General features: G+C 35.2%; 1 protein-coding gene across 4 annotated transcripts in view; it reads left to right on the top strand.

Moving 5' to 3' along the window:
* Window positions 1-14,757, top strand: part of LOC135200249 (menin-like) — a 143,650-nt gene extending 128,893 nt beyond the window's left edge. For all 4 annotated transcript variants that reach the window (XM_064228712.1, XM_064228713.1, XM_064228714.1 and 1 more), the window contains one exon: window positions 24-14,757. In XM_064228712.1, the coding sequence (XP_064084782.1) occupies window positions 24-101 (78 nt within the window). In that variant the 3' untranslated portion in view covers window positions 102-14,757. The remainder of the gene's footprint in view (window positions 1-23) is intronic.
* Window positions 14,758-21,501: the final 6,744 nt, after the last annotated feature.

Here is a 21,501-nt window from a genome sequence, read left to right as displayed (position 1 = left end):
TCTCACTCATACAAATTTTACAGGTGACAACTAAGAAGAGAGGCGGAAATGAGCTAGAAAGTCCGCACCCTGGTCGGTCGAAGAGAACGAGGAGAGAGTGAAAATGACAAAGGACAGTTGATACTGCTAAGTGGTGCGCCAAGACTTGTTACCTATTGAACATTTCCAAAAGAAAATGCTTTTGTGTCATCTTCCTTACAGACATATGTCAAGTGAGGAATGCTAAGGTATATTGTAGTACAGCAGTTTGTTGTGAACAAAATTTTTAGAATATTGCCTTTAGCAGGTATTCTTTTTAATGATTCAACTAAATGCTAAGCCTTGCTGCTTAGCTTCAAGGTGTGAAACTTTTTCAGTTTTCTTTTAAAATTAAAAATTGATAAGATTTTAGCATGAGTAGCAGTCCATGAATGTTGCTGTTTAAGTTTTGCAGGTTTTTTTAAAGCAAGCAGAGACTGTAGTTTGCTGTAACTTCATCATGAATATGTTAGCTGCAGGATGTTATTGTTTTTCAAAGCGTTATATTAGCAACAAACTCAACAACTTTAAACTGCTGATGAGAAATGAAGCTTCAGATCTTTTGAGCATTAAGAAATGTCTTGCACACAAACACAAAAATGTCTTGACGTTACATATATATGCCCAGCTCCCAAGACCAGGTTTGTGAGCTGGGAACTATATGACAAATATTCAGTGGCCTAATAATATACTAACGTTTATGATTATGTAATAGGTAACCATTATTGTGCTAGAGTAGCCATTCCCCAGTGATATTGGGTAGTCAAAATTAGACTTTATTTTTATTGTCATGTCTTTACCAAAGTTTGATTTCTTTTTAAATTGAGAAACCATGATTTTATAATATATCTATAAATATATATATATATCTATATTTTATGTAGAGAATTAGGTGCCATTTCTTTAGTAAGAAATGAAAAGTTGAATAGAAATAGTGATACTTATTTATATTAAGAATAATGGGAAAGTAGACATTGGATACATAATGTAATATGAACCCAGGTAATGGCTAAGGAGCTGGTGTTATTGTTCTCTTAGGAATCAAAGATTATTTTTAAAGGATAATTGTGGATGTAATTATAATTGTTAGACTACATTTGATTGTTGTAGTCTCCCCTAGGATAAGTACCAGAGATGTGCACAGCCGAGAGTATGTTTGGATGTCGCACATATTATCCTTTTTGATGACGATGCACAATGCGAAACTTCAAAGATTTTATTGAAGTGGAATGTTTTAAGCCCTTCTGGTTGGCTTTTTGGGAAAATTTGACAGTTATTCTTGTTATTAATGGAAGCAGGAGGAGAGCAGGTGCACAGCCGTCATTGTTTCTTCTCCTTGTTCATGTTCTTCTTGTTCCGTGTGATGACGTTGGTGAAGGCTGGAAATGGGAGGCGGCTTGCTTGATACCTCTTCCTGTACTGTATATTTGTGTCCAGTCTTAGTAGCCTGTGATGATTTAAAAGCTGTTTCAGGGGAATTTTATTGATTTAAGGTGCTGGTATAGTACAATTGTCTTTGCAAAAAAAAATGGTATTGATAAGACTGAGGATTCATCAAGTGTGTTGCTTGCTAGATTTATATGTTTAGAGATTTAAGCAAAATGTGTATGCAATGGTACACGCCTGTTATGTTTGATTATGATAGATTCTATGGATCCAGTCATTTGATAGGTTCAATTTTGGATTGAAGTCGTTCGATTGATTTACTTGTACATAATTATTTCCCACTTTTTTGCTGGCAAGAGCCCTGTAGTTTGTCATATACATTAAGCAGTATTTTTGTTATGGCATGCTATTAAGGGTCATTTATTTATTTTTCTTTTTCTCTCTCGAAGGGAATATAACTCGTGATGGTCAGCCATCTTTGGCTCAGACAACTTTGTGGTATGTGCCGACAGAATTATGGCACCATGTGTAGTGTGTTACTGTGAAATACAGTTAGCCTAATACGCAGTCACCTAATGAGGGAATAGGGCTGCTTAAAAGTACCTGATAAGAAGTAAGTCAAGTGGTTGTGCGCCTACTTATTATTATGATTACGTAGCAGATGGAGGACAGACGGAAGTATCCCTTAATCCTTTTTCTCCTTCATCTTCTTCCTCCAGTGCTGCTAAAAGCTGCTGGCCTTTGTAGCCATTAGTACAGCTGACAGTGTTTAAACCTGCTTAGATACACTAGAAGCTATGTAATTTATGTAGGCTTTGGAATTTGCCAACATACAAATGATGGGGACATCACTTTTGCTGTGTTCCCATTTTCAGATGTGCATTGATGCAGTCCAGAATGTTTTACCATGGGAAATGCTTAGATAGATTGCAACTGGAATCTCCACAAAATGTTTTTTTTTTTTTAATCTTAATTCAATTTTGTCTTACAAGATATTAATGCCCACCTATTTTTTTGTTGACTCTGCATTAACTTAGAGACAGATCCAAATAAGACTTAGGTAAAGTATAATGCATGGTGTATAGTAAGTAGACAAAGACCATGTTACATTGTAAATGATATTGTCATTATTTTCATGAATATCATCATCATAATCATGTAGTATCATGCACAACCCACCTCTGCAATAGAAACATCTGCCGAGACAGAGAGCATTCTTGTACTTAGAACTTTACATTGCAAAGGTTAGTCTCTGTACCACAGGAAACTTATATTATCATGTTCCTCTCCCTAGAACAAAAAATCATGTAAGCATAAATATTAATAGATTGTAAGCTCACCTCAGTGCAGTATACAGAAGTATAGACAACACGTTATCAGTATCCAGTTGTCTCTCCTTGTGCCAGATAATATAGTCACAGTTGTGTTATGGCTTTCATAGAAAGTTGACTTTTGTTTGCCTAATCAGTTAGACTAGGGCTTTGTTTTTAAACATGGATAATTCTCAAGTTGATTCCCTCCCCCTACCCATTTTCTTTGTGATTTGTGGGTGAATGTCAGGGTTATAACTGTAACTTTTCATAATGGTCATAACTTCCAAGGTACTAATGGTGTAACTGTGGGATAAATATGAAGATGTTCCCCCTTTTTTAACCTAACTTTTCAGTCCCTCAAAGATAACACACACATGTTGAGCAAAACCTATGATAGATTTCTTGACCTAGGCAACATAGAACTAAGCTTCTCCAGACAGGCTGTAGCATTAAGAATAGGGGTAGGAACTTTAGAGGTTATCATGTTCAAAATACATTGCTTTGCTGTTCACACCAGAGTTACCTTGGCAACAGAAACACTGGTATACTTTATTTCCTTTGTATATGTTTCACATTGCTGTTTGTATGCAACATGAAAACTTTGACTGGCAGTGCTTGCAAATTTTAGCATTCTAATGTGGTGTCCATATTGTTTCAAAAAGTGATGACCAACCATTTCATTGCTACATATAAGTTTGTCCCATTGCATGCAGCCTCATGTAAGAGTGTTAATCAACCTTTGCTTATGAAGATGAGGTGGTTTTGTTGCTAATGTGGCTGCCCTTGTGAAGCTCTAGATTTTTGTGCTTTGCTTGGTACCAACAGTGCTTGTTGCTCTGTGCTAGCATTGCAAGGAATCATACACTTGAATATTATTCTGATTCTTGTACAGATAAAAATTTATATTGATCATTGTTGTGTCCAAGTTGTGAAAAATTAGTATTGCCAGTTGGTTGACTCAGAAGTGTCATTTATTCTTAGAAAGGAGACATTATGTTATTTGTTCCATGGTGCTTTGAGGCAATTGTTTATTTTAGTATCACAGTCCCGTACACAATAACATTCAAACTTCACGAAGATATTAAAATATCATATAATTTTACCTGTGTCACATTGTGTTGTTAAAACCATGAGCTAATTCAGCCAATTTACTTTTTATGGGAATCTAGAAATTACATATCATCACCTGATTAAAATACCTTCAGGTTGTTATATAAGAAACATGTTAGCATTGTGTAACCAAGCATGGACAATAGTATTACATATATGAAAAATAAAAATAGATTATAGCTTGTAAACATTTTTTTATCATAATCCCATTAAGTGTATTGTATGCCTATTATCACAGTCACATTGTTCCCAGGATCATCAGCCATTTTTCATGCCGTACAGAAGGTAGTCTCACCACACATGAGCTTTTTGTTGTCTTGAAATGCTGCCAACATGCTCAGCCACTGTTCTTGGTGATTTCTTTCTGGATTGCTTCACACCCCATATTATTATTAGGTTTTCAGCTGCCGGTGCTATTTGTTGATACTGATGCCAGTTAGGGACAACCAGTGAGCTGCTGCCTTTTGATTTTTAATTGTGTAGCAATTTTTTTTTTCATTCCACCTTATCATTAAGTATTTTGTGCATAGTTCACCTTTTTTTGGCATAATTCAATATAGTTCTTTTAGATTCAATTCTTTTTTCATTGTAAGATGCTAACTGGCTGTGATTTTGAATAAGTTACTGATTACTTTTATCACTTTCCTTTCCTCTGATGTACTGTAGTACAGCTTGGAGTTGGTGGATTTATTTGAGTTTTATTTTGCAATTTATTTCATAATGTTTGGCTTCCTTGTTTTATGTTTTTATGTGGTAATTTTCATTTATTGACATCATTTTGACCTTCTCTCAAGTTTTTGTAATAGATTAAGGAGTAAATTTGTTTCAGTTCTTTGTTTTATTTTTTGGTCATATTTTGGGATTCACCTGATTTTAACCTGTGTGAGTTTGATTTAAATGGACTACTTTATTTCTGCAAAACAGTAATTACTGTTGTAATAGTATTTTTTCTAATTAGTTTATCATTGATGTCTGTCACTGTAAGAGGAGTCTGTTCAATCACAACCTCCTATTAGGAGGCAAGCCCCATCCACTATCATTGCCGGAAAAAGATTCACCTTGGTTTATGTGGCTGCCTGTCCACAATATTGAGACCAACAAACATCAGGGTTACTCATCCTTAGTAATCAGAGTTTTGGGATAGTAGAATGCACCTTTAGGATGGAGGTAAAGGTATTGGCGCATGATTGTTTAGTGGGATTTTGTCCTGTTTCAGGTTGTGTATTCAGTCTGGCTTCAGTATCAACGCAATTGTAGATTGGAATATTCAGCATGGGTATTTGTTGACTGAATAGTAATGGTATCAGTGTTTCTGTTGTTGAAACATCCTTGTGCTCTTCTTCTATGGGTTTTCCCTGCACCTCACATCCCATTTGATCTGGGAGAAGTCTAATCATATGCAATTTTATGAAAAGCATTTCAGAATGCAGTCTTTGATGCAGAAATTGTCATATTTTTTCTGATGGTCTGAGCATTGCCAAACATACCTGGATCAGGTATGTTTGGTCTTCAGATTTTATAACTTCTTGTAGGCATTTCAATATACTGTGTAGCCAATGAAAACCCAGCTCCCGATGACGCAACACACCTGAGAAGGTCAACGCACCTCGAGCATTTCTGACGCCTGGCCGCCAGCCAATGAAAAGTCGAATATCCCCAGGATCCTACAGAAGCATCTGTGAGCACCCACATGACCATGATATAAAGAGGACTTGCCACCAAGATTCAGTCCTCCACGCACACACGCACACACACAGAGCAACTTGTAATAGTAGCAGTAATAGATATACTAAGTCAAAATGACTCCACCGGATTTGACGATCCCCTTTGGCACATTGCTTGCCAGATTTAGCAACACTGGGAAATCCTTGATGAGGAAAATAGAGAAGACTCTATACAAAATTAATGGAGCTGATGCAGCAATCCTTTTTAATAAGACTTGTTTAAAAAATATACTGTATACTTATTTCTAGGCATCCCAATTAGGTGGCCAACCTCCAGTGGAAATTCTTCCATTATCTTCACAATAGCAGAATTCTGATCTCTGGTGTAGTGAAAAAACACTGGCCCCTTTCTCTTAAGGATATGATTTTTCTAGATTCACCTGGTCAAGGTCAAGACAGAAACCTTTGAAGACATCAGGTGACAGAGTCCTTGACATCATAGAATAAGGAACAACATGTCACCATCTCTTGAACCGGACCATCTTCCAAAACATCCAAATATGCAAAATTATCTGTGAGGTGACTTGTAACACATCAAGTGGTGTGCTTTAGACCTATGGCATCACTTGTTCTTGGACGTTATTTCAACTGTCTACTCATAATGTTTACTGTCAAACTTTTATTTACTCATACCAGTAGTCATGACAAGCAATGCCTTTGAGAAAAGAGGTTTTGAACTCATCATTTTCATTCTTTTATTATTTGTAGCCCTGTTGAGCAACATAGTTTTCAGAGGTTTGGCTACTATGTCTGATGTTAAAGGTAAGTGTCCTTTCCAATTCTGGAAGACTCAAACCTGAATTAAGAACCTTTTTTAAAGCTTTATAGTGTTTTGGCTATACCTTTTACAAACCTGTAAGCTACCAGAGACTCGGTTCCTGATTCTGTATAACCCTCCAGTACTTTGCTGGACCTTACAGGCCTGTGAAACACTTTAGGACTTTCAGCATATAGGCCTTCCACTTAAGTGATGATTCAAGCAAACATATGAGCAGTTGGTAAGAAGGCAGGCACATGTGGTGAGGCTATCTACTTTTGTCTGGCAGAGAAGATTGGTGATCCTGAAAAAATCATGATAGACCTTGATAGTAGGCATACGTAGTTATGATTAATTAATATATGTGAAAAACCTTCTTGCTATAAAACCATAGTTTTTGCATTATTCTCTTAACAGACATCATTGGTAGTCTTTGTTTGTACTATTTACATGGGCTGTCTGGTTGTAGATATCATCAATGTTTGCATCATGTAACTGAAATTTTAGCTGCTTTCCCTCTTCACTTCACCTGTTAATGGTTAAGGACTGGAAGGTCTCCACTGGTGTTTCAATCCCCTTCCCTGGTATGTACTTTATTAATATTGCTGCTTTAACCATCCTGATGTTATGCTTTCATTTTTTGTCTACAGCCATTTCAGTATACAGGGACTAAGTGGTTGTAGAAACTAGCTAAACATTTGCTCTCTTTGGGAGAGAGTTGTTTTATAAGTCAGCTAAGGTATTGGACATGATGCCAAGCTTTTTCTTCCATGTTGTGAATGTAGTTAAGTTGCTTTATAGAGTCATTGATAGGTTATTACTATACTAATACACTTAAGTAGACTTTAGAATATAAGGGTGAACTTTTCTCGTATTCTTATTTTAATGTGATCGAAGACTTTGTCTTTAGAATATTTATTTTGATAATTATGTAGTGCATATCATCTAGACTGTATTTTGTATCTTTTAATTTGATGTACCTTTGTTATATGAACATTCCTATATCTGTATTTAGGGAAATCAGTTATAATTGAGATTTAGTGTTTCACATTTTATTTTTATTATGGATTCTTAATTGTCTGTGATGCAAGTACTGCTTTACTCAGTATGCAATGAGAGAAGCAATTCATTTGGTCAGAACTTTAGCATTTAATGTTGAAATTGATCTTGTGATTAGAGGAGTCATCAAGTTGTAACACCTATTGTGGCCATAGTGCAGGAATTTTGGAAGTCTGAATGCAAATTTTTTATAGAGTACAAATTGATAACATTGTTGGTCATTCAACTGTTGTACAAAAAATAATTACTTAGCTGCTTGAGCTCCTTCTCCATCTGTTGGAAAGTTAAAGTTGATTGGTTATTTGTATTGATTTGTCAAATTTTCACACATGCAGGAATTTGATGCCAACTCCTAGTAAGATACAGTAGAGTTGCTGTACTTAGTTTGTGGATTTGCAGGTTAACAAGTAACTGGTCTGTATTAGCTATAAGATGTGTGACATATTTTTGCTCTTAAGTAACCAGGTTTTGCATAAAAGTCAAATACATACTGTACAGTAATAGCAGGTTTTCCTTCTTTATCCCTGAAATTGCTTTAGGCCTTTAATTCATATTTACTTTTGGAATACCATTCCTTTTTATTTTGTCAATATTGATATTTTTTTGTTTAGCTGAGTGTTTTTTTGAAATCTTAGATTCTTAAAAATACTTTTAGAAAATTCAGGTGGTGATATCCTGTTGTTTGTCTGTCTTTGCTTGTGCTGGGTTTTATCCCAAATCTCCCTCAAACCTGAACATGGCAGTGTATATACAGAAAACTTGCCCTTATTTTGCTCTCTCGATAATGTTAATAAGTTTTCTGTCATTATGGTGGCGGTTTTCAATCTGTTCGGCTTTCTCTGAAGTTGGTTCACATCAGCTAGCAGTATTTTTGTACTTACATCATTGAAAGGTCTCTCTTTTATACTTTTTTTGTTATGTAACAGACTAAATTGCATTTATTAGTGAGTTTTTAAAGATTGGTCATGTCCTCATCCTTTCAATTAAATGCTTAGAATTACTAGTCATATGGTATGTTTGAAATGAGTGTGTTTTGAGTTTTAATGCATAGTATATATTTTGGAAGGTTTGTCATTTAATAAAGCAATGCTCTGAACTTTTGTGGATCAGTTTATCCTTATGTAGATGGAAAATGTACTGGTATAAACGCTCTGTGCCACATGTATTGCTTCTCTTCATTTGTATGGTATAAGGTGGGAATCAGTACTTCATCTACATGATCAAATCATAAGATGTGAAGAAGAATATTATGGATAAGTACAGCAGCCTATGTTAAACCTGTTCACGCATTTTTGTTAGGAGTATGTTCACATGATCCTTCCTCAAGTTGTTAATTTTGGCAAATGTTGTAGAATTCTTTAAAATACTATGGTTGTTTCAACCCATCATTTCCTGTATCCTTTGAGAAAGCATTTGTCCTGGCTTTAATAGTATTTTATGGTACTTTCTCCATTTGCATTTAGTTTTGTAACAAAAGGCAGTGTGTGTTAAAAGTGTAAAGATCCATTTATTGACATTTTTCATGTTATTTAGTGAAAATTTTCTGATGAAAAAAAAAAAAAGATTCCTGCTGTGGATGTGTAGCTCAATATCCTTCTATTATTATTATGTAATAATTTGGAATTTTTACCAGTGAAAACAGCATTCTCTTTTGATTCAAGTTTATTATAATACATATTTCTCAATATAAATGTAATTCACATTTTCAATATCAATACAGTAAGTGAATTTGACACTTCTGCATCAGCAAGTAGTCATGAATGTTGAATGAGGCTCTCTGTATATTGCTCTCTGTAATCTTTTCCAAATCTCCTAGCAAGTTTTTCTATTCTAAATGCAAATGTAGTCTCAACTTTTATCTTATTTTTTATTGCATTACAATAGAGGTTCAGTTTTTACCATTGCTGATTACTATTTGAAAGAAGAGGATGATGATTGAATTTGTTGTCTTTCTAGCTCCAGATATCTTGAAGTATTTTCCTTTTTTAGTAGTGGCATCACTGATTTGGATCATTTTGCTTAGAAAATTTTCCTTCAATATGACATTTTCCTTGTGCTATGCTATAACCAAGATAGGAAGACTCTAAACCGTACTCTTAAAGGCTTCTTTGAGAGAGAATAGAGTGGCTTATTTTCAGACTTAGTGATAAAGTATAAGAGCTGCAGTGCATAGTAGCATGACTTGTTCACATTCTTTGTGATATGTCTTACAAAAGTTAGTTGCTGTGAATGTCATAGCCATTACACTTTTTGTTTTTTTTTTTTTTTTTTTTTTTTTTTTTTTTTTTTTTTGCTGTAAATTTTGATAAATCTCCATTGTTTCACTTAGGCTATCAGTTTAGGGAGGAGTAGAATGATTAATAATGCAAAGGGGAAAAATAACTCGGCACAAAGAGACCTTTCCTAAGGGTTCATCTTTGTTTCTGGTATCTGGTTGTACACTCCGTGTCATAAGGTGCATATACCACACTAAAACTATATACTTCAAGTTTTGAAGATATATACTTCCCTATCTGTGGTTTAGACTTCAAGTTTTGAAGATATACATATACTTCCCTCTCTGGGGTTTTTCAGATAATTGTCACAATGAAGCCCAATTTAGAGAGATCTTTCCTTTTTGTTTACTTTTGCATTAAATATCTGCCTTTTGTTTTCATCGCGTTTTGGAGAAGTGGGTCAGACTTGTCAATTTATTCTCTTTTGCTCTTCGTAGCATTTTTCTCTTCTCAAGCACTTTCATACATTACAGTTTGATTGTGATTCTTTTCATTATATTTTTGTCTTGTGTTATATGTAATCCTAACTTATTTATTTGATGAGGGAATATATGAGAATTGAGTTCAGATGTTGCCTGTAACTCTTTTCTGTTTGTTTTTGCATAGATATCCAAGTGTACATACCTTTATGAATTTGAAATGATTAAAGATCAATCTATTTAATATTGTGTAAGGTTTTTGTATTCATGGATGTATTTTGTTTGATAAATACAATATACTGTATACATTTTGCAAAAGAGGGATATCATGTACACCATCAGTAAAACTAAAACAATACTATTTATAGTGAGTGCATTTGTACTTACATGGTGAGGGAACATTGTTTCTATTTATATTGCCAATATTGGGGCTTTGAATAACAACAGAGTGGTTTCTTAAGAGAAATGTGGATTAACTGCAAAGCACAATTTGTTGTATCAGTTCAAAATGAGTCATGCCAAAAGTCTGCATGTTGAGAAAATGTAAGAAATGTGTAGTGGTAATTGCAGTTTGCTTAGTATTATGTTTTATGGCATAAATATTTTAGCTGCATTAAAGGTCGTGTTTTTATTTTTACAGTTCTTGTATAAAAACTGTTCTTATGTGGTCAGGCAAGTTGCTATGGTCCAGCACACACATTAATAATTTGCTGGGTTTACTGCAGGTAGCAGATTCTCTTTCCTTTTCAGAACTTTAGCCATAATGACATTGCCAGAAATCCCCTCTCTCTCTTTCCTCATTTACAAGAAGTAGCATTGCAGGGAAAATGATTAACATTGAACTTTTAAGGTATGTTTGTTTGGATGCTTTGAATGTGTGAAAATCCATTTGTTGTCCATTATAATACAGTAATTGGCTAAGTCTCTGTTAATTGTATCAATACTTTCCATGCAGTTGTTGGAGATAAAACTGATGCATAACAACACCACCTTGAGCTTTGGGTGCTGAGATTGTAATGAAAATGTGTTTTGCTAGAGTTATTCTTCTATTTTATAATTTCATAGATGTATTTTTAACTTTGCGGTTATTTTGAGAATTCCTGTTCTTTTCATTTCAAGTGTGATCTGTGAAGGTCTTTTGCTGATATTACAGGTTCTTTCCTAGAAGGTTGAAAGACCCTAGAATTTATTTTCCTGGTGGAAAGTTCTGGATTTGGGCCCCATTCTTTGCTGTCATTAAGGTCCTTTACTGTTTTATTTTGTAATGTTTTGAAAACATTAGAAAAATGGAAGAGATACCACAGATTTAAAAGCAACTATTGTATAAAATCACATTTCACATTGATAAATGGGTACCAGCATTAGCTGAGAGTTAAAGGCGGGGGCAGAAAAATAATGGCTAACATATTGCACTGTTCCTGACCCTAGTATGCATGAGCTTCCAGTGGTATGGATCTGACTTAGATTTTTTTTACTTGTTCAACAAAAGATCCAAAAATGGACCAGTGAATGCTGTAACTTTCATTGTGTTCAAGGTATCTGATCTTTGATATTGGTCAGTGTTTTGGTGTTATTATTTCAGTTTTCGGGAATTTTTATTTGCTGTTGCTTGTAACTTGTAGGTTCTCAGGGGACATATTTTGGCCGTATAAATTATTTGAAACTGGTGTATGTCACTTATCAGTTTGTTATAATCTTGTTATTGGCATAATATATAACCCACATGCATTAAAAAATTTTGTCATATTAAAAAAAATATATTTACAATCTTCTGTCACATTTGTAGTCTAGTCTGCCAAAATTCATGGTGTAATCATGTTTGTTCCAGTAGAATACCATCACACTGATGGAGTACAAGAACCCTTGTAAAATGTGAAAGGAGTAGGTGTACTAAACTTGAAAACTTTTCCAGATAGAATCATAGCTTTAATTTGGTTTGGTAGGATAAGTGTTATAATTTGTAAGCTTTCATTCTTTTACTTATCAAGGGAATCTTATCGTTAGCATGAATTGCAACTGCTTAAAAAGAATATGGAAGTTCATATCTGTGCTAATATTGACATCACATTTACCAAATTTGAAAGTTTCAAATTGATCACAGTAAATTCATGAAAACTGATGGTCAGTTTTCTTTAGGAAAGGAAATTTATATGTAAGTGGTATAGACAATAATATAGCATTCAATGATATTTGGCACCATCATAAAATTATTCTGTCCATTGACTGTATTATGTGTAATACACATAATAATAACATATTTTAAAGATTATTGACAGTTTACTGTAAAATAGTTTGTTAAAAGTACCCTTTGCTGTGGTATCAGCATGAAAGCCTTCGTTGCCCACTGTATGAGGCTTTAAACCCAGTGGCATGGTTTTAAATTTGGGTTGTAAATTAGTGACCTTATCATTAAGAGAGAAATAAGGTAATGTCTGGCAACATCCATTTACGTTTGGTATATCCTCTTTGCTGGTATCTGTTGTATTGATATTTTTGTAATTTCTCATAGTAGTTATGATGTGCTTTTCATTTGCATTTTCTTAGGTTTTATTTGTAGCAAATGAATGACTTTGAGAAGCTAGGAAAGCAGGCCCAGATAATATATGTTACATGTAATTTGATAAACCAAAAGTTTTGACTTTGATGTTCAAATTGTAATAAATGACACTGTAATGTTATGCTGTATATTATTTGTACAATACAGGCAGCCCCCAGTTATCAGCGGGGTTCCATTCTCGGCGGGCTGCTGATGAGCGAAAACCACCATTAACCGAAACTCATTCATTTATGGTGCCGATATCAGGTTAATGGCGCCTATATTAGGTATGTTATGGCACCATATTTCTATTATCAGTGCCAACCGAAAATTGGTGCATTTCTAGATGAGCGCCATAAAATGGATTGCCATTAACTGAGTCTGCTGATAACCAGGGACTGCCTTAGTTTTTCTGTACTCATGTGAAAATGACATTCCAAAACAGTAATTATTTTCACATTGATATTGATAGATACAATATGTAAATGTAAATAAGAAACCAACCAGACATTGGTAGCAACAGTCGAAGGAGATACCTATGCTGCTAAAGGTAATATTTGTTTCTTTTTCAACGAAAGAATTTTGCCAGAATGGAGGATTTGGTATGAGTGTAGTGACTGAAGATGTTTATTCTTAAACAAGTCAAATTGAGGAAGTGTTGCAACACCACTGATTTCACATAGCAATAAACATTTTTATTAGATAGGTATTTTTCGTAATGGTAAGTCTTGAAGATTATATACTTCACAATTACACTCTTACCAAGAATGACTTGCGACACATATTGGATTTGGTGAGGTTTTTTTTACACTTTGTGCATGTCTTGACACACCTGAAAATGACAGGACACCTTTTTTTATTTAGGTTACTAAACTGTTGCTTAATGGCTTTGAGACAGCAGGCAGTATATACGTATAACTCCATCTTGCCCACCTGCTCGATATCATGACAACTTATATGCAACTATGATTAAACACATCAAAATATGGATTATGGGCCCAAACTTCATGAATTTGCAGAGCTTTGTCTCTCCTTGTTGATAGTTATAAGATCCTATGTTACCTGATATTTGTGATTTCTATGTATGCATTGGGTGGATGTACAAAAACCCACTCATTTCTAATCTAGTGAGTGTTGGAGGAGTGAGCTTCAGTAGGTGTTCCATTTTGTGCAGATACAATATCTACATCTATTCCTTTTAGTAGGTAAAGGTCTGCATTTAGGATACCGAGTCAAATTTTGTTTTTAAGAGTACTTTTAAAACCCAAGTTTTAACAAATTTCATTTTGGTTAGGTACATGTTTTGCTAAGTAAAGTTTGCTTTGTCTCATGCTTGAGTTTAATATGTTTTGCCTACAGAAGAAGCCCAGTTTTCCAATCCCACAAGAGAGAAAATGAGAGAGAGAGATAGAGAGAATGAGATGCGTAGACTACAATCTAAGTCAGTTTCCTTGTAGAATATAATTTGAAGATTAAATAAATAGGATTTTCATAGGATTGGCTTTTTGTATAAAGTTCTTTTAGGATTAAATCCTTCTGTGGCTCATAAAGTTTAAGACTGATGAACATGTTACATTTTCAAGGAATACAACAAAAAAAATTGAGCAACTTTGTGTCATCCTGAGAAAATCCTAGACTTCCTTACACCAGAGGTTAAGAAGATATCATCATTGCTATGTATCTTGTTACTCTGATTGTGCTCCTGAGGATAATACAGTAGTGTGTTTTATGTCGAGAATGGCAGAGTTAAGGTAGGAAGAAGTTACAATACAATAAAGTTTGAGTATTGCAAAGTAAGGTAGACCCTTCAGCCTAAGTTGGTCTGTGCATGGCACAAGGACATGTTATACCCACAAGAAAAAGAATTGGGAATTGGATATTGCAAGTAGCATTTTGATTCCACTTCGAGATCCAGGACAGGCATTGACCTTTGAAGTTGGTTAACAGTAATAAACATCTGGCCTTAGTTTAGGCCCTTTCTTGCCTTGCTTGTGCCATATGCAGTCTGTTGCTGCTTGATGCAGAGTAAACAGTGAACTTACTCAGTCTTAAGTTATTATTACAATCTTCAGATATCTTGTGGCTATTTTTGGTCTCTAGTATCTAGGTTAGCATGTAGAAAATATTATGAATAAAATTTATTTTTGTGGCATATGAAACTTTGTTTTAATCTTTTCCTTAAAACTTTGTAGATAGAATGAAGTATTGCTTTGAGATTGTTAAAAAATACAGGGAAGGGTGCACAAAAATACAGTTTACCAATTGTTACTATCTAGATCAAACATAAAAATTAACTTAACGATTATGTAACAATGCTGAAGTCCACTATAGCAAATATGTCACATTAAACTATTATTAGATTGCAGCAGTGGTCAGTGAAAGATGAAATTTAGAAAAGGTGCTATCCAGTTTGACAACTGAACAGTACGTTAATAATACATGATACTTTTTGTGAATACCTATCTTTTTAATGAATAGCGAATAACTTGCATTGTATGCAAATCACTTGTGAGATATTTTGCACTAAATCCATTCCGTGTTAAGCTACAAAGGTGCTGATTATCAGGTAAAATATATTGGGAAATGAATTTGATTCTTTTCATAAGAACAAACCTCAGGTCATGATTTACAAACTTGAGCTCAGTGCTTGGGTTAGAGTAGCTTTTCTAAGTAACAAGTTTTAGCACTTGGTTTTAGATATGGACTTCAAAGAGCAGTTTGACGTACTCAGCCATTGGACAGTCTTCCCACATCATGTCCTCTTCTTCAATCTCGGGGTTCCCCTTTATTTTGAACACAACATTGACTACAACCAAAGGTTTGGAATTTGCATAACATCAAAGTATACATATTGCTACAATTGCACCCACATGCGTGCATGTCATGGTCCAGCATGTTATGTGGAACCCCATGACATAACAGTTCTTTGTTCTTTGCTGTTACACTGGTAGAAATACAAAAACTCATGTAAATGATATGGCAACGTGTATAATAGTAACTAAAACAAGAATATACTCTACAAGAGAGAACTGGTGTATTGCAATTACGGAGCAAGGCAGCTACATGGTGACATACGTGTCTAGAACCAAATTGTACAGTAATCACTAAAAATGTATTTACATATGCTACATGAGCATACTTAAAACCAATTTTGAGAAGCTAATTTCATTTCTTGGCGGAGTAAAAGCAATATTTGTTTTATTACATAGGTTACTGACGATATCATTAATAGGGAAAAAAAAACTTATCACGAAAGTATATATAATGTTCTAAAGGGTCCACAATAATACAAAGTGTAAAAAGTCTGTGTATAATTTTGAAGACTTTACAGAAAGCTTTCGAACCCTTCCCTGGGTTCATCTTCAGTCCAAATGAAGAATACGTTACGACAAGTACAGAGGTAAATTTAAAAAACACGAGATGTTGAAGATCGTTGACAACGGTCGTTAGCTCGTTAATGGGCCTTGGATGAAGGACTTCATGGTATGTTGCAACAACCTGTACGAAGATCCAACAGGATTGCAGCTAGAAGGATTGATAGGGGAGAGGGTATCACCTAATTGTTGTTAACTACCCTCTTTCTTCACCTGGCCCATTAACGAGCTAACGACCGTTGTCAACGATCTTCAACGTCTCTTGTTTTTTAGATTTACTTCTGTACTTGTCGTAATGTATTCTTCATTTGGACTGAAGATGAACCCAGGGAAGGGTTCGAAAGCTTTCTGTAAAGTCTTCAAAATTATACACAGACTTTTTACACTTTGTATTATTGTGGACCCTTTAGAACGATATCATTAATATTGTGGAACTTCCATCAATACAATAGAACTGAAGTACCTGACATGATTGAGCAAAAGAAGACATCCTTATGAAGGACCCCCTCATTTTGGGACCACCTTGACATGGTGAGGGGCTCTCGAACCTCAGGAATTTCTTCCTAGGTTTGAACCCAAGAGTCCCATATAATATTACAGTGGTGCCTCGAGATACGAAAGGCTCAACTTAACGAAAAACTCGAGATACGAAAGCCAATACGAAAAATTTAACGGCTCTACATACGAAAAGTTTTCAAGATACGAAAGGTTTCTGTAAAGTCCGAGATTCGCCCGAACCACCAATAACAATTTTGAAACTCGCGCGCCGCCAACTTAGTAGACTCGCCACCCACCATCCTCCTGCTCTCCCATTGGTTCCTGATGCTAGTCGCAGCCATGAGATCTTTCTCTCCTGTAGGCCAGCATCCCTCCCATCATGCATCTATGTACGTGGTGGCGTGCCTCGGCCACTCGGTACCAGCATCGTTATCATACGCACGCGGTATTAGTTCGGTCTAACAATTTCATTTAGTAACGTAAATTCGTTAGTGATTTCGTTGCAGTGTACGTACTTTATCGTGTTGTGCGAAAACTTTATTCTACTTATACGTAAATTACGTACGTACAAGATAACGTAGTCATGGGTCCCAAGAAAGTTGAAATTCATGGAAAGAAGCGAATGCTCTCTTTGGAGATAAAGATGGAGATTATCAAGAAGTATGAAGCTGGTATGCGATTGAGTGTTATTGCCAAGGAATACGGCCGAAATCCGTCGACAATAGGCACCATCCTTAAACAGAAGGATGTCATCAAAGCAGCTACACCTTCCAAGGGCATCACTATTTTGTCCAGCAAGAGGACCCACGTGCACGACGAGATGGAACGGCTGCTTTTTGTCTGGATAAAAGACAAAGAAATCGTGGCGATACGATAACGGAGACAGCAATCTCCCACAAGGCCAGCGCTATTTTCGGCGATTTGATTGCGCAGGCAGAAGACGACAGAGGGGAAGGGACATCAACGCAAACCCCAGAGTTCAAGGCTTCGCATGGCTGGTTCGAGAAATTTCGTAAATGGACTGGCATCCATTCGTGGTGCGGCATGGGGAGGCTGCCAGCTCGGACACGAAAGCGGCCAAAGCATTTAAAAAGACGTTCGACGAGATGATGACCAAGGAAGGCTACAGTTCTTAGCAAGTCTTCAACTGTGATGAGACTGGCCTTTTTTTTGGAAAAAACAAAAAAATGGCCTCGTCGGACGTACATCACGGAGGAAGAGAAGAGCTACCCGGGCATAAGCCTATGAAAGACGGGAACATTGTGAAAAGTAGGCAGGAGCAATCTTCCTTGGATCGTTATTTTTTAAAGAGGCCTTTAGCATTAGCAGGAGTAAGCAAAAAGGAAGAACCAAGTGATAAAAAACAGAAAGTTGTAAGCAAAAAGGAAGAACCAAGTGATAAAAAACAGAAAGTTGTAAGCAAAAAGGAAGAACCAAGTGATAAAAAACAGAAAGTTGAAAGTGGTGATGAAGTTGAAATTCTGTGGAAAAAAAAAAACCTACGTAAAGTAAAAAAAGTAAAAAAAAAAAAAAAAAAAAAAAAAACAAAAAAAAAAAAGTTTAAAAATAAAAACAAAAAAGAAAAAATTTTATTTTTTAATTTTAGTTTTTTGTAAAGTTAAGTGTTACAGTTCTGTTAATGTGTTTCGTAAAGTTAAGTGTACGTACGTATCTGACGTTTGTCCTCCTCCTCCTCCTCTGCCGCCATTTTCGGAGATAACCTCACTGGAAAGGTAAGCTTCCACATTTTACGTACAGTATTTCTTGTATACCATGTACAGTAATACACTTTATTTACAGGTTAATTTGCATTACGTTATTAAGTTAGGTATTGAAGGGTCCAATTTGTTGTAGTATTTCATTGTTTATAGGTCGATTTAGCTTTATTCTGAAATTTGCTGGGGTGTTTTTGGAGGGCTTGGAACGGATTAGCGATTTTACATGTAAAATGTGGTCCAAGATACAAAAACTTCATGATACGAAGGGCGCCTCGGAACGGATTAATTTCGTATCTCGAGGTACTCCTATATGTTTGCGTTGATATCTGGATTTTTCCACTTGTCAAATTTTCCATTAACAAATAAGAAAACATATAACTTGGATTGAAGTTAAAGCAGAAGCTAAATAGTGAAAACTGTGGTAGATCCATTATCTACCCGACAATGTTCGGACCTGGTTTTCCAGGCGGAACTCCTCTATGGAGCTGAACCACGGATTCCAGGGGGGGCCTGGTTCTAGGAATAGAACTCTCGGCATTCTGTCCGGTTTGCCCATGACGGGGTTAGGATGAGAATAATTGTATTTTCGTAATACTCTTAGTCCCACCAAGTGGGCATTGCTAACACTTGGGCCATACTAATCATGTTATGCTATCCCCTTTTTGGGTAGGGTAGGGATGCAGACATTTGGGAGTCATTTCTCACTTGTGCCATTGGCGGAAGATTCAGCTTCACGAAAAGCCAATGATATCTTCAAAATATATATATATTTTTTTTGCTCTCATTTTTATGATAAATACGCCTAAAGTTTTTAGTACCCCTGGGCCCCTTGATGGACAAAATTTGGCACAGTTGATGACCATTGGAAATTTATCCTGGAATCTCCCACAGTCGGTTCAAGATAATAATGCAGCAAAGGAACATCCAGTTCCAAATAAATTATATGATCCAAAACACCAGTCAGGACCCACAGAAATTCTACAAAAAAGTAGAAACCAATCAGAAGATTCAAACAATAACAATGGAACCATACGTTACAGAGAAAGGAAACAAATCTGATGCACAGATAACCCACATAAGGCAAGGTCCAAAAAGAAATAGAAATTATCGTCTTAACCCAACACTGGTGTATTTTGATCATCTTTTTGGACCAGATAACTAGTCGAGATTTCTAGTACTTAAAGCTGAAAATAAAATATCAACAGCAAGACTAGAAAACAAATTATTGAACATATGTCCAACACAAGAAATGGAACGCCGATGTATTAAAAAATATAAATGGTTACTTCAGGTAACCATGAAAAAACAGTCCACCACCTTTTTAATTATAAAAGAAATAAAGACAAAAATAACAATGATAAGTCATGAAACTTTAAATTATATACAGGGCACAGTCATTTTACCCAACATTGAAGAAGGACTACCCTCAAAACACTTGATACTTGACTCCCTTAAGTTAAGGTACAATAATATACATGATTTAGAAGTCTACTCAGTTCCAAGTAGGAAAGACAGAAATAAAAAAATTAATATTGCAAAAATAAAATTTACAGGCCAAGATCTCCCACTCAGAATCAAAATTCTTGGACAAAATAGAGAAATGTGTCAATATTATACCAAAACTACTTCAGTGCCCTCAGTGTTCAAAGTATTGGCACACACAAAAAATGCCATGATAAAGCAGTATACACAGTGTGCATCAGACACCCATACTACTAATTGGAAATGTAAATCCCCAAAATGTATTAACTGTGGACAATCCCATCACGCAAAATCTAAGGAATGCTCCTTTTATCAATACAACGCAGAGCTCCAGTTGTTGATAAATAGAACAGGAATGTCAGTCAAAGACGCTAGACTAGCTAAAAGTAGAGGAGTCAGTAATCCGTCTAAATACCACTCTTTCGCAAATGTCAATAAAAATCTAAATATCGATCACATTAATAACAAACAAGAAGATAATATAAGTACAAACTAATTCTCATATCAATAATGCTGAGCCCAAAAAAAAAGCATGATGATATATCCACCAGTACCACTACTAATATTGAAGATTCAGATATCCCTGGAAAAGAACTTCCAATGGAAGAGGAGTCAAATAATAATGATAATCGAACTGACAAAAAGAAAAGAATACTGGAACGAACCCCACCCAAGGGAAAAAAAGTGAATATTGAAAATTACAATCAATCCAAAGAAACTCTAACTACCCCAGGAGAACATTTAAAAAAATATTCTACTAACCTCATCACAAGTGGAAATACATAATTACCCTCAATTACAATCAAACAGCCAACATCTGGACAGTAAAAATCAATTAATCACTCTTTACAATTCTCAACAGATAATACTAATGAAAATCATATCATTAAACCAAACCAAAATATGACTATCACTCCCTAATGATCCACAAGACCCAAATATTCCACTAACAACAATAAAACAAATAACCTCTCAAACCAACAGTCCTTATCTCTACAGAAAAGGACCATTAGAATTACAAAACCAGAAATTTCTAAAGCTAGAAGATCAAATACTTCTGAACCAATAACTAACATCACTAAACATACTTCGTCTTGTGGTTGTAACGAGTTCTTCATAGGTACATATAACCAACTAACCTCCAAGACAGAGGACACAATACGAAATTTTATAGACAATTTTATTAAATTAAGGAAATGCCCTTTAACACACCAACATGAGAACGAATTGCGTTCTGAATCCTTAAAATACAAAAGGGAATTATAAAATCAAAGATAGACTTATTAATATTCAATTATGAAAAACAACTGCTGAATCTAATAACCAACATAAATACAACAATTAAAAAACCACAAATAAATTCAAATGCATATAAACTTCGAGGCAAAGTAAAATCGGCAATCAATTTACGGAATTTAACACCAATTCCGCCCAATAGCGGAATATCAAATTATTCAATGGAATATAAATGGCCTCTCAACCCGACTACGTCTGGGTGAATTACAAAGAATCCTACGAGACCACAACCCAATATGTACATATGCCTACAACACATAGGATCTAACCCTACAAACATTCAACAGTACAAAATTGCTTGTTATTCACCAGCTGATGGTGAAAAACTAGGCACAGCAATATATGCTGATAATAGTATCACCCATCATATCAGAAAACTGCTATCAAATTATACTTGCCGGATAAAAATATGATCACCATTTGTAATGTATAACAACCGACCAAATTTCAACTCGAATTTCAGTGATCTATCAGCATGAACCCCTACTTACAGTTGGAGATTTTAACGCTCATAGTCCCTTTGGGATAGCAGTCA

Source organism: Macrobrachium nipponense, chromosome 26 (genome assembly GCF_015104395.2).
Source record: "Macrobrachium nipponense isolate FS-2020 chromosome 26, ASM1510439v2, whole genome shotgun sequence".
Lineage (NCBI taxonomy): Eukaryota > Metazoa > Arthropoda > Malacostraca > Decapoda > Palaemonidae > Macrobrachium > Macrobrachium nipponense.
This window is presented reverse-complemented; position numbering and strand designations above follow the sequence as displayed.